Source organism: Ipomoea nil, unplaced genomic scaffold, assembly GCF_001879475.1.
Source record: "Ipomoea nil cultivar Tokyo-kokei standard unplaced genomic scaffold, Asagao_1.1 scaffold0482, whole genome shotgun sequence".
NCBI lineage: Eukaryota > Viridiplantae > Streptophyta > Magnoliopsida > Solanales > Convolvulaceae > Ipomoea > Ipomoea nil.
In genome coordinates this window covers 1,117,235-1,130,550 of record NW_017616910.1, presented here as the reverse complement: position 1 = coordinate 1,130,550, position 13,316 = coordinate 1,117,235, and the positions used below count along the sequence as shown (strand labels likewise).

Here is a 13,316-nt window from a genome sequence, read left to right as displayed (position 1 = left end):
ATTACCATAATAATTTCATTAATTATATTATTTATATTAATTATAATATTTGTAATAATCTCTTCCAAAATTTAAATACATTACCATAATAATCACACAAAATAATGAAAGAAAAATTATCAGAATAATTACCTTTAATAAAAATAAGAAAATTATATTAAAAATTAATTATATATTAAGGTAAGTATAATTTATTTCATGCCAATAATATTATACATTAAGTATAAAAATATATATGTATATAAATTACCATGATAATTACACCAAAAAAGGTAACAATATATAATTATTAGGTAATAATATTAATAATTAATTATTATGGTAAGTATAATTTATTAAAGAGGAAATATAATTTAAAAAGTAAATTATTTATTAGATTACCTAATATAATTGTCTTACTAATTGATTCCATGCTGCTATGTATAATTCATATATTTGAAAACTTTTTAAATCGAAATATCTATTAATTGCCTTAATAATTAAAATAATTGTTAGTCAATCAATATTCAATAGTACTAAAAGTATTATTTGAATTTTTATACATAAGATATAATATTATTAAATCGAAATAATTAAAAATAATGTGTCCATATTACAAAAGATTTTATAATAGTAATTTTTATTGCATAATAGAATTTGGCAATTATTAAACATTGTTTATGGTAATTATTGTATGACATTTAATACTAAAATTATTAGGTAGAATTTTTATAATTAAGGTATAATATTCTTAAGGTACAATATTGCTTATATATGGTTTACCCGTATTAACCATCACTATATTAAATTAATATATAATTTGTTAATATAATATATTATTAAATCTAAACATATGATTAATATTTATTCAATATTATTACGGAAGTATTACAATTATAAATTTTACTCCGTATTAAATTTTAAATGACTTAGCATATCGAAACTAACATGGTAAGTCAATAACATTATTTTACGTTAGTAAAGTGATTTATATCAAGGAATGTCAGATGAAGAATAAAATCAAAATAATACTCTATTGAAAAAAAGCCACAGTACTTAATCATTTTTTTCCTAAAAAAAATTTAAATGGCAAGAAAAACGTCTTGAAGGGAGAGACAAACTACTCTCTTATTACAAAATATGTACACTTTAAAGACGGAGAAATTGAATCGAAACAAAGTCCAATGCTTTGATATATTAACAACTAAAAAATGCTTTTAATTTCATTTTGGTTTTTATTGTATTCTTAGTATGCTTCCCTCTGTAAGTCTATATCTATTTACATATACACATAATTCGTCCCTCGATCACAAAACTTTATCATCTTGATGAGCAAGGAACTCTATTGCTTCCCGATCAATCTTTCTAAATCTGTATCTTCTCCACAAAAATAGACAAAAACAAATATATATATATATCAATATTTTTTCTTATGAACCACTTTTGTTGTTTAAAAACCATAAAATACAAAAAAATAAAAACAAAACAAAACAAAACCCAAAAAGAAGAAAAAATAAAAGAAACTAAGATGATGAAAACCTCACCAATGCAAATCACGTATCAACCTCAACTGTGGAAGATCACAGGATGATTAGAAGTCTATTGCTTCCCGATCAATCTTTCTAGATCCGTAACTTCTCCACAAAAATAGACCAAAAAAAAAGAATATATCAACATTTTTTCTTACGAACCACTTTTGTTGTTTAAAAATCAGAAAATACAAAAAAATAAAAACAAAACAAAACCCAAAAAGAAGAAAAAATAAAAGAAACTAAGATAATGAAAACCTCACCCGTGCAAATCACGTATCAACCTCAACTGTGGAAGATAACAGGATGATTAGCAAAAATCAATGAAATAATTAACCTTAGTTGGGGTTGTGTATGGTCATATAAGGTGTATTTATACACAATGGATGATATCAAAAGGGTTTAGTATTGAAATTATAAAATGGTAAGAGATCTCAAGAAAGGTAAAATCTTTAATATTATTGAAATGCCATATTTGTCAAAATATTTGATATTACAAAAATGCCCCTAAGTTTTGGGGGGAAAACTTGGCTAGGAGAATTTTACTTTTATATATATATAGATTTTTTTTTAAAAGGAATATATATACGTATATATATAGCTTCTTTTTCAGATTTCTTACAAGTTTTGTTCATTCTTCAACCTTCACAAGTCACCACCTAACCATCGCGTAATATTCCCTTAAAAAAGATCTTTTATCAATCAAACGCAAGATTCGGTTTTGATCTCGTTATCGTAATCTCATCCGCCTTTGATTTCCCCAATTTTTATTGATTGCCCTAATTTTGATCTATGTTGCTTTACTTGCCGTTGATTATTGCGACTGTATGCTAATCTGCACGTATGTAATCATCGATACACCGATAACTAATTAATCTGTTCGATCTGTATGCTTGATTAGGGTTAGAAATTAGATTTTGGAGAGGGGTGATTGAATTCGATTTTTGGATTTTTTTTTGGGAGTTTATGTTTTATGTTATTTGATTGTTAGATGGAGAAAACTATATTCTTTTCACATGATGCTGCTTATTAATCATAATTTAGCAAAGATCAACTTTTTGGTGAATGTTAGGGGGGATCATATGAACATATATATAATTGTTTAAGGGATTTAGATTATGGGTTTATGGACTTCAGCTGTGCTTATGTTTTTGGAGGGAAATTAGTAGTTTATTGAACTTTTTGGACCATATGGTATAATCATATCTAATAAACCTTTCATGTCCACTAAATATTAAACCTATTGTCACTGCAAATAAATGGCATTGAGTTAAATGTAGGGTTTTTGTTGGGGAAGATGAGAGGAATGGGGGGGAGGGGGGGGGGGGTGTTAATGATTTGTTCTCTTAAAAGTTTATTTTCTTTAATATCCTCAATGTTTCGAGCTGTGAACTATGGGCATTACTATATTTTGTATTACAACTGCAGGGTGTTGGAGTCCGGTGATTGTGGCTCAAGATATATCTAATTATTTATTCAATGCTGAATTGGTCTGAGTATCTTAGGATTGTGCGTTATTGGGTGTACTAAATTATAGAGCTGTGAAGACTGCGATTCAATTTGGTGTAAAGTGCAATAAGGAACCAGTAAATGTTCATTTGCTAACACACTGTCAAGTGTATAACATACAGCAGATAGCAATAGACAAGAGACTTGGTTCCTTTCATTGGTATGTATTGAGTATTTGAGTGAGTTTTGGGGTTTTGTCTGTTTTAGGTTTATTGCGTAGTTTCTAGTTGACTTGAATTTGATCATTGTGTAGTTTATTCGGTTTATATTCCTGGACTGAATCTGTTGTGTCGGTTTACTTGGTCCAAAACTTTAGGTTTCATTATGTTGTCTGTATCGTCGAAGATCAGTTATTTTGTGTCTTCTGATGATGTTTTTCATTATCCCCGGGACCTTTACATCAGAATAAGATGTACATATTATGCATTAGCGTCTTTTGCTTCTGTTTTGAATTCATGAGTAATAGAGAATTAATTGTGTCAATGTTATTAGTGACACGTTGCAGTTCAGGTAGATGGCTAGTAGAAAACGAAGCATGCCGGGTGAAGTAGATAAGCATGCTCTGTACAAGGAATGGGATGAAGCTTCATGCGCTATATGCATGGATCACCCACACAATGCCGTTCTTCTACTTTGTAGTTCTCATGATAAGGGATGCCGAACTTACATTTGTGACACGAGCTATAGGCATTCAAACTGCCTGGATCGGTTCAGGAAAGTCACGAATGAAAAACCCGCTCCCCCTGCTCCGAGTTCGATGAGGAGGATCCCCTCACCGGTCAGGTTTAGAAGTAGGAGGCGAAATTTTACTTTTCAAACTCCTAATGGGAACTTAGGCTTGAGAACGCCAAGCTTTCGTGGAGAACTTGATGCATCTTCAAGTGATGCTTTGGTAACCGATGCTTTTGCGGGAGGATCGGGAAATGGCACCGCTATTACGAATGATCACATGGAGATGAATGACGGGGGTTTAGGAACTAGCGGTACTGTCTCTGGAAGTGAAAGGGGTCCCGAAGGGGCTGATGCTGAGAACCCGTCGGAATCAAAACTGAACCTCAGATGCCCCCTGTGTCGTGGAAGCGTTTTGGGTTGGAAGGTTATGGAAGAGGCGAGAAACTACCTTGATTTGAAGCCTAGAAGTTGTTACCGGGAATCATGCTCGTTTGTCGGTAACTATAGGGAACTGCGGCGTCATGCTAGGAGAGTGCATCCCACTGCCCGTCCTGCTGACGTTGACCCATCGAGAGAACGAGCGTGGCAACGCCTCGAAGACCAGAGAGAATACGGTGACATTGTCAGTGCTATTCACACGGCTATGCCAGGTGCCATCGTGCTCGGAGATTATGTAATCGAGAATGGAGATAGAATATCGAGTGGACGAGGAATAGGCGAAAATAGCAGCAGCAGATTGCTCAGTACCTTCTTTCTGTTCCAAATGATTGGCTCAATGGATCCTACACACGAGCCAAGAGGCAGCAGGTCAAGGGCGTTGTCAAGGTACCGACGCTCCAATGGACCGTTTTCTAGGCGACGCTTTCTTTGGGGCGAGAATTTAGGCCTTCACTATGACGACGATGACAATGATGACGGGAATGATGAAGTCGAGGACGAACGTGACCTGAATATGTCAAACGACTTGGGTGACAATGGTGCTAACCCCAGAAGGCGGCGGCGCAGATTGATGCGATCCCGATCAGATGAAGATCAAGATTAGAGAGCTGTGTCATTCCTGCTCCAAACATGAACTGATATTTCCATTCTACAATACTTGTAAATTGTCTTTGATTCTTGAATCTTGAAACTCCCAGAGATTGCTGAAAGGTCATGCTATTATTATCACATTTGTTCTGCCATTTTATGGCTTTAGTAACCATGAACCTTGTTTGAAGAAATATCACTTTGAAACCAGTTGTGATTAATGTTTTATCATTGCAGATTTGCAGTGTGTGTTTCTTCTCTGTTAGTTCTCAAGTAATTTATCACATTTGGGAGTAATTCTCATAATTGGAATTAGAGTTAATTACCATTTTGGTCTTTCAATTGTTTTCTAACTGTCAATGTAGTCCTTAGTTTTCAATTTTAACCAATTTGATTATTGAATTGTTTAAAATTTTATCAATTAAACCCTTTTCGAGACTAAAATGATGATTTTCACATTTTTAAATTTCGTCAATTTGATCACTGAAAGGGTTTAAATTGATGAAATTTTAAATGCGAGGATAAATTGGTTGAAATTGAAAACTAGGGATAACATCGACAATTGAGAAATAATTCTGGGATTAAAATGTTGATTTCACCTAGGAATTAAGAATGCACCCGATAATGATATAATGCTGGCCTATAGGCTATAGCGTTATTGTTGTAATTTTCAAAGGGTAAGCGTTTTTGTGTTTTGAAAACTATATAACATATGGGTAATTGTTACTTCCTTTCAAAGAAAGAAAGAAACTGCTTTGGTTTATAGGCCTTGTGATAAGAATGCCCAAATGTGACAAAATTTTAAAAGTCGTAGGATCAAATGTGGCAAGATTTTAAAAATTGGATCAAATATAAAAAAAAGTAATAGTCAAAGACCAAATGCATGTGAAAATGATTCAATAATAGTATGTAAGATTAAAAGTGGAGTTAATATCTAAAATGATCATTGACTATAGTGATTTTTCTCAATTTCGTCCTAAACGATTTTGGTGACCCAATGTAGTCTCAGACTTTTGTGTTTTTGCTTAATTTAATCCTCTTTTTATTACTCCATCAAATTGATGTTAAATAAATGGACAATTCAGTAATTTCAATATTGGCATCTATTTACTCCTAGACCTATGAAGTGCGGAATCCTCTCTCTTTTATGAATTACTTCCAAACTTGCGAATATAAAATTTGATTCGGAGGTCTGGAATTAATTCTGGGAGTAATTCGTAAAAGAAAGAGAGATTTCACACTTCGCAGGTCTAAGAGTAAAGAGATGTCAATATTGTAGCTTTCAAAAAAAAAAAAAAAAAAAAAAGAGGCCAATATTGAGATTACTAAATTATCCCTTTATTTAACACCAATTTGACAGAATAACAAATGGATGACTAAATAGAGCAAAAATACAAAAGTCTAGGACTATATTAGATCATCAAAGTCGTTTAGGACGAAATTAAAAAAAATCACTATAATCGATGACATTGAGTATTAACTCATTATAAGTGGAAAAAAAAAACTCATATTTCTTTCTACTTAAACTGATGAGTGGGTTGCCTTCCCCTGTTGGGACTCATCTCCCATCTCCATTATCAAGGTAGTTGAAATTAAAATAGCGCAGCTTTACTGTCATTCTCCCCACAATTCAATTGATCAATTCTTTTTGCAATGACTAAAAGACAAACCAACAAGTAAAACAACTATCACTAAACTCTTCTTTGAGTAGTATAGGACTCAACCAAATCACATCCAACTCCAACAGCTTATTAGTTTTAGTATGTACTATGTTTTTGTAATGTTTGGGAAATTAAATATTAATTTTGGGCGTGGGAGTGATACAGAAACCATATGATACAGACTGGGAATTGGGCAGATGGAGGCAAGGCGTGGCAGTGAGTTGCAGTTGTTCATTAGGCATTGGTCCCACGTGGGGCGGGAGAGGTACCCCATTGCCGGTCTACATATTAAAATACTCATCCCATCCAATCTCTCGAAAAAACTCACAACGGCTACTTACTGTCACGATTAGAAATAATCTCACTATTTTCGTCCAACAACAATATTGGTTAGTAATTTGTAAAAAATCACAACTTTCCGTTACAAATAGGAAGGGACGGAAATTCCCATGACCATTTTTCTTGATCGTCATTTTGGTCGGAATGTCGATAGGAAACTCCTTTTTTGACTAATAATTTTTCGTTAAGTTGAACGAAAATAGCGAGATTTTTAATAATGTGTCTTTTCATTTTGTGTTGCTTTACTGCTTCTTAATTAACGTTAATAATGTAATCTCGCTTACACTACACTTTTAGGCGGGATCGAACTTTGCACTTCTTCAGATTTATCAGTGAAATTAAACTATTAACTTAATTGGATTGATTAATCAGTTGAGTTGAAATCTCTGTTGGTAGGTGTGTGTGGGTAAGGTCGTAGTGGGTTAAGTGGCAGCCGAGCAGGGAAGGAAGGAAGGACCACAAGCCACTAATATAATGGGTTTTGGTGCAATGTGTGGATTCCGCCCGCATGCATGCATGCAACCAATGGGCGAAAGTTGACAAGTTGCATGCAATGCATGGCCTTTGGCGGTGCACTTGTCAGACTACCCAAATCCCAGCAGGACTAGTGGCTGTTTGCCCCCCATAACCCTTATTTATTATCACCTGCTGCACCATTTTTACTTTCTCCAGCCTCCACTTTTAGCTCAAACAAAATACATATATTCAAACAGCATATTAAAACTAATCAAGTTGGTCGATTTGTTAATTTGGTAATCAAAATCCTAAGCTCAGTTATTCTCTTTTATTATTGGATTGCATGCTCATAATCAACATGGTTGGCGTGGTGATTCAATATCTCGTCCCTTAAGCATGAGGTTGGGGGTTCGATCCCTATCCATGTGAATGAAGCAAACTATTTGAATTGGCCAGTCCCTACCACTCGACTCGGAAAAAAAATTATTGGCCCATTTTGTTGAACCGAGAATCTCTTTCTAGAACGGGTGGTTAGTCTTCTGGCATGCCCATTTGTTGAACCGAGAATCTCTTTCTATGTAAGTGAAGTTCATCTTGTGACTTTAGCCTACAAAGAATGAGGTAAATCAACTCAAAATGTGCGTTTTGGATGAAGCTCAAATCAAGAAAGTTCGTGAATATTATCTCCAATTAATTATATCCAACCAAACCAAGAAAGTTCATGAATATTATCTCCCATTAATTATCTAACCAATCCAGCTTCGTTGGCGTGTGTGGTCGTGTACTCTTATCCCCTAAGAGAGATCGGGAGTTCAAACCCCCTCTCGTATGGAAAAACCAAAATTTGGTCAGCACTTTACTGCTTTACCCCTTAATTGGAGAGATCGAAAGTTCGAACCCCCTCTCGTATGAAAAAACCAAAATCTAGTCAGCACTTTACCGGTTTATCCCTTAATTGGAGAGATCGAAAGTTCGAACTCCCTCTCGTATGGAAAAATCAAAATTTGGCCAGCATTTTATCTATTTATCCCTTCGGGAGTTCGAACGCCCTCTCGTATGAAAAAACTAATCTGGCTAGCATTTTACTGGTTTATCCCTTCGGGAGTTCGAACGCCCTCTCGTATGGAAAAACTAATCTGGCCAGCATTTTACTGAGTAGGGCTTAAAGGTGGAGATTGGTCCTACAGTTAGGCCTGGCCAACTAATGTGTCCAATGGAAAAACTAATCTGGCCAGCACTTTACTGAGTATAGTACATGCTGGGCTTAAAGGTGGAGATTGGTCCTACAGTTAGGCCCGGCCAACTAATGTGGCCAACACTTTTCCAGTTTACCCCTTAATTGGGCCGGACTGCTGAGTATAGTACGGGCTTAAAGGTGGAGATTGGTCTAAGTATAGTATGGGTTAAAGGTGCCTCATACAGTTAGGCCCGACCAACTAATCTGGCCAACACTTTTCCAGTTTACCTCTTAATTGGACCGGATTGGTGCACTTTTTTAGTTTACCCCTTAATTGAGCCGGACCAGTGCAAATGAAGATTGGTCTGAGTATAGTATGGATTACAAATTTAAAAGTGCCTCCTAAACCTGCTTAGAAAACCGCGTGCTCTAACCCAAAAAATTAATTATCCCACCAATTTAGCTGAAGTTTCCCAGTACTAATTCTTGCATTAACTAGTTTGACATCCCATTGATTCTGCATGCAATGAAAGCATGAATTGAGTAAAAGCCACCTGCACAAACAAGTGCAGTCATGAAACCAGATAGATGAACTGTCAAATATATGAAACCATCATCATCATCATCATCATCATCATCTTCAATTCCAATTCCCCCACTCATCTCCTCTCTTATCTCTTCTGCATCTGTTCCAAAGCCAATTCAAGCCCATACTACCCCCACCCCCCACCCCCCACTCTTGCACACTTTTTAATAATTCTTCATATACACTCACCTCTTCTCTTCACATTTCCCAACCCACTTTCTGAACTTCTGATCTGCAACTATCTCTTCTACTTCTGCTTTTCTTCTGACCACAACATAACTCCTTATTATGCCCAACTTCAAGAACTCTCTCAACTTCTGTTCCCTTCTCTGCCCTCCATATGTACATACATTCTTTGGGCAAATTTTACATTACACACAACATGCATGTCAAACCATAAAATTAAGATAATAAAATTCTTTTAATTATTTATTTAGACTTTATGTCACAATATAAAGATCAGATTATTATATTACCTCTTATAATTATAAATATCAATTTTTTTTGTTCCTAATATAATTTAATTGGTAGTTATGCCCTGTTTACTATTACGTTAAAAAGTGTAAATTTATTTATTTATACTTGCATATAGCAGGTAGTGTTACGTTTTAATAGTAAAATATTGGACTTGATTCTTCACATCTCTACTAAACACAAAGTTTTATCAACCATGCAGTGATAACCTGGTTAATTTCTGAGTGACAAATAATAACAAAAAATGTAAAGTCGAAACGTGTCACTGGACATTGATCCTTTTATCTAATGAACTATTGAATCATTACCATTTATATCTCTACACTCTTGTTGAATTGAGTGTGAGATTCTTGAAACAAAAAATTTCACATTTTATAGTCAAATTTTATCCAAATTTTATCAACAAGTTTTTATGTTTCCCAAATCATTTAAACACTTCTAGAAATGCCCATAAAAGCTTTTAAAGGTCAAAAGTTGTAGAGTCTTTAAAGAAAATCTTTAGAGATAAAGCAAAGAGACAATCCTGTCCCTAAATATCTCATCATCTCCTGCCCTCTTTCTTCCTATTTAAAGTCCAAGAATCCTCTGTTCCAACAAGAAAGATTGAGATCATATATCCTTTCTCCTTCTTTCTACACTGCTAACCCTAAGAGAAAGTAAATCAACTATCTTTCTGAGGCTTAAAGAGAAGTGAATGGAAAACCAAACCCAAAATGGAGAAGATGGAACAAGATCATTCCCATGCTTATACTGTTCAAGAAAATTCCACAGCTCACAGGCATTGGGAGGCCATCAAAATGCCCACAAGAAGGAGAGAAGTGCAGCCAGGAAGAACAAAAGGGCAAACCCCCATGAATATGCCTTAATCAACTCTCTTTCTTCATTCCCTCATCAAACCTCCTCACTGGTTTTCGCCCCCAACCACCACCACCACCCTCTCGGCCTGTTCACCCACCACCCTCCGCCGCTCTACATCTCTGCCCATTCCGCCGCGCTCTGCCAGTACCCCGGCCGGTTTGTGGCGGCGGGCGGCGGCGCAGCGGCGGCGCCGAGGTTGGAGTACCGCGGCAGCTGCTTGGTGAATAGCAACCCTTACTTGTATGAAGGTGATGATGAGCATGGGTTTGGTGAAGAAGAATGTCCGGTGCAGGGTGGTTTCTTAGGTGTTACTAACCACACAGATTGTAGCAACAAGAGCCAAAAACTTGATTTGTCTCTTCATTTATAGGCCAGAAATAGGTTGTTGGTACTTGGTAGATCAGATCAGATCAGATTCAATGTTCTTTCTCATTTTCTATTTTTTTTTTTTTTTTTTTTTTTTTTGGTTGTTGTCATTTTTGGTTCACATTGCACCTCTTTCCAATAAAAGACTATTTATTTTTATATAACCATCTACAAAGACTTTATGCGGTGAGTTCGACATAAAATTGAAAATAGTAGTAAAAAATTATGTGTAATGTTTCTTTTTTTGTTCTATTATGATAACAATAATTTATATTTTAGATAGTGTTGTTAAATAAACTAATAACATTCATTCTTTCCCAACATCAATGTTAGAATGGCAAGCAAAAGCTATATTATTGCTGATAATATTAAGTGCAATTATTAATCTGCACTAGACAAAGCTTATGAGCAGCAATTCCAGATGCAACAAGAAGCAAGTTTCAACAAAATGCGGCATCACTTGTCAGAAGTGAAGTTTCCTTGAGAAAATTGAAAGTACAAGCGGGACAGATCGCTAAAACTTTGCAAGAACACGTGTCATGTAAGTTATCAAGTCAATCAGAAGAAGTAAAATCTCTAAAAATCATTAATAATGATAAGAATGTTGATGAAAGCGAGACCAACTTAAGTCTCGTGAGTAAACACGATAACAGATCATACTAAAGTACTTATTCCATATTTTTATGTAACCATATCTAACATAAATTATACAGAGGAGTGACATGTTACTCCCTCATTTATCAAATTGTGTTGGGTTAGCCCAAATATTGTAACACATAGGTCAAGGTGAGTTGCAACTTGCAAGCATGCATTCCCAAGTCTATTTTAGCATGAAAATTGAAAAGAAAGAATTGCAAAATCTTTTTGTGATAATTAAAAGAAAGAAGCAATGTGTATCCAAACATAAACAACTAATATGTACACGAACAACAAGCCCAATAGACCTATTTGGCATGGAAAGAATCATCTATGTAATTTGGGCCTTCCAATGAATGGGCCACTTCATCAAAACCCAATCTTGGATCATATTGAGCCATTTCTTAGGCCTAGTTACCCTATACATCGCAAATTATGTTGTGCATCATGGTGCATACGGATGCAAAAACGACGTCATTTTGGTTAAAAAAACGCGCGTCCCACTTAAAAAAGAAATCAGGTTCGATTCCTGGCAATAACATTTTTATATATCCATAAATTCATAACTATATATCCACAATGAATGAATGAAGTAAAAATCCACAATGAATGAACTAAATATCCACAATGAATGAACTAAATATCCAGAAATTCATAACTATATATCCAGAAATTCATAACTATATATCCATAAATTCATAACTATATATCCACAGTGAATGAATGAAGTAAATATCTACAATGAATGAACTAAATATTCACAATGATTAAACTATATATCCACAATAATGCTATTGCCGAGAATCGAACCTGATTTTTTTTTTTAAGTGGGACGCGCGTTTTTAGTCAAAACGACGTTGTTTTGCATTGTATGCATCATGCATGATGCATTCGGTTGCACAGCATAACTATTGCGATATACATAAATTCAAACACAAATATTTGACCTTTTATTTTTTTTTTAAAGAATTATTTTAATTCCCCCCACCCCAATGTAAATAAAACTATACCTTACTATATGGAACCCAAAAAGAATCATTAACATTCATGCTTCCAATGTTTTATATATATATATATATATATATATATATATATATATATATATATATATAGGGGTGATCACATGTGGCTATGTTGTTAGGTGTAGTCATATGGTCAATTATAGGCCTTTAGATTAGATAGATCCTATGAATCATATTAATCCAGATTTTTTCAGTATTTTCGCGCACATTCTCCTACCCAGCGAACTGCAAGGGTAAACTCGTCATAAAATATCGAAATAGGGAAAATCACATTGTTGTGTGTTTTATTACACTATTGGTGCATGTTGTCAACACTGTTGGTGTATTCTGGAACCCGACCGCTATAAATGGTCACTGTAATTACCATAACACAGGAATACACCATTGGTGTGTTTCACTGTGGTGTGTTTTATTACACTATTGGTGTATGTTGTCAACACTGTTGGTGTATTCTGGAACCCGCCCGATATAAATGGCCACTGTAATTACCATAACACCCCCACTTACCAAAACGCGCGAAAATCTTCAAAATTACCACTGCCATTAGATTAAACTGATTCAACGACACAGATACGACCACACGACCACACCTAATGACATGACCACATATGAGCGCTTTTCTATATATATATATATAGAGTAAAAGACATTTTTGGTCCTAGACTTATAGTGACACGGACAATTTTAGTCCTTTATAAAAAATTTGACCAATTTATGGACACACTTATTGTGACGAGGACAATTTTGGTCCTCTGTCTGTATTTCTGTTAGATGTCCGTCTAAGAGGGGGTAATTACGTCAATTTAGGCTCTCTTTATTGTAACATGGACAATTTTGGTCCTCAGCCATGCATTTGATGATGTGTTTACTCTGACCCTCATTTATTTGCACTATGAAATGCTCTGTCCACCCTACACCAAACAATTCAAAATCATACCAACCGGATTATCAAAGTATCAAATCAAATCAACAAAGTTTAAACACCTCATAAGTATATATTACCTGTGTAGCCAACAAAGAGTCTTT

General features: G+C 34.8%; 2 protein-coding genes across 4 annotated transcripts; both read left to right on the top strand.

Annotated features, from left to right (window-relative positions):
• The first annotated feature begins 2,108 nt into the window (after nt 1-2,108).
• Nucleotides 2,109-4,946, top strand: LOC109173811. Of its 3 annotated transcripts, none has more exons than XM_019323116.1 (2): nt 2,109-2,243; nt 2,937-4,946. In XM_019323116.1, exon 2 carries the CDS (start codon nt 3,532-3,534, stop codon nt 4,729-4,731), a length of 1,200 nt encoding a protein of 399 aa, XP_019178661.1. In that variant the 5' UTR covers nt 2,109-2,243; nt 2,937-3,531; the 3' UTR covers nt 4,732-4,946. The 3 variants fall into 3 exon arrangements, with proteins under 3 accessions (XP_019178661.1, XP_019178660.1, XP_019178659.1); XM_019323115.1 differs by having other exon boundaries at nt 2,109-2,349; XM_019323114.1 differs by lacking the exon at nt 2,109-2,243 and having other exon boundaries at nt 2,827-3,177; nt 3,510-4,946.
• A 5,024-nt stretch (nt 4,947-9,970) lies between these two features.
• On the top strand, nt 9,971-10,722 carry LOC109173813 (zinc finger protein 6-like). The gene is made up of 2 exons (XM_019323117.1): nt 9,971-10,064; nt 10,104-10,722. Coding segments are annotated over exons 1-2 (534 nt in total). The 5' UTR covers nt 9,971-10,063; the 3' UTR covers nt 10,637-10,722.
• The last annotated feature ends 2,594 nt before the right edge of the window (nt 10,723-13,316 follow it).

Bases quoted from the DNA above. Each gene is read 5' to 3' on its own strand.
- LOC109173811 (XM_019323116.1), top strand. From the start codon at position 3,532: ATGGCTAGTAGAAAACGAAGCATGCCGGGTGAAGTAGATAAGCATGCT.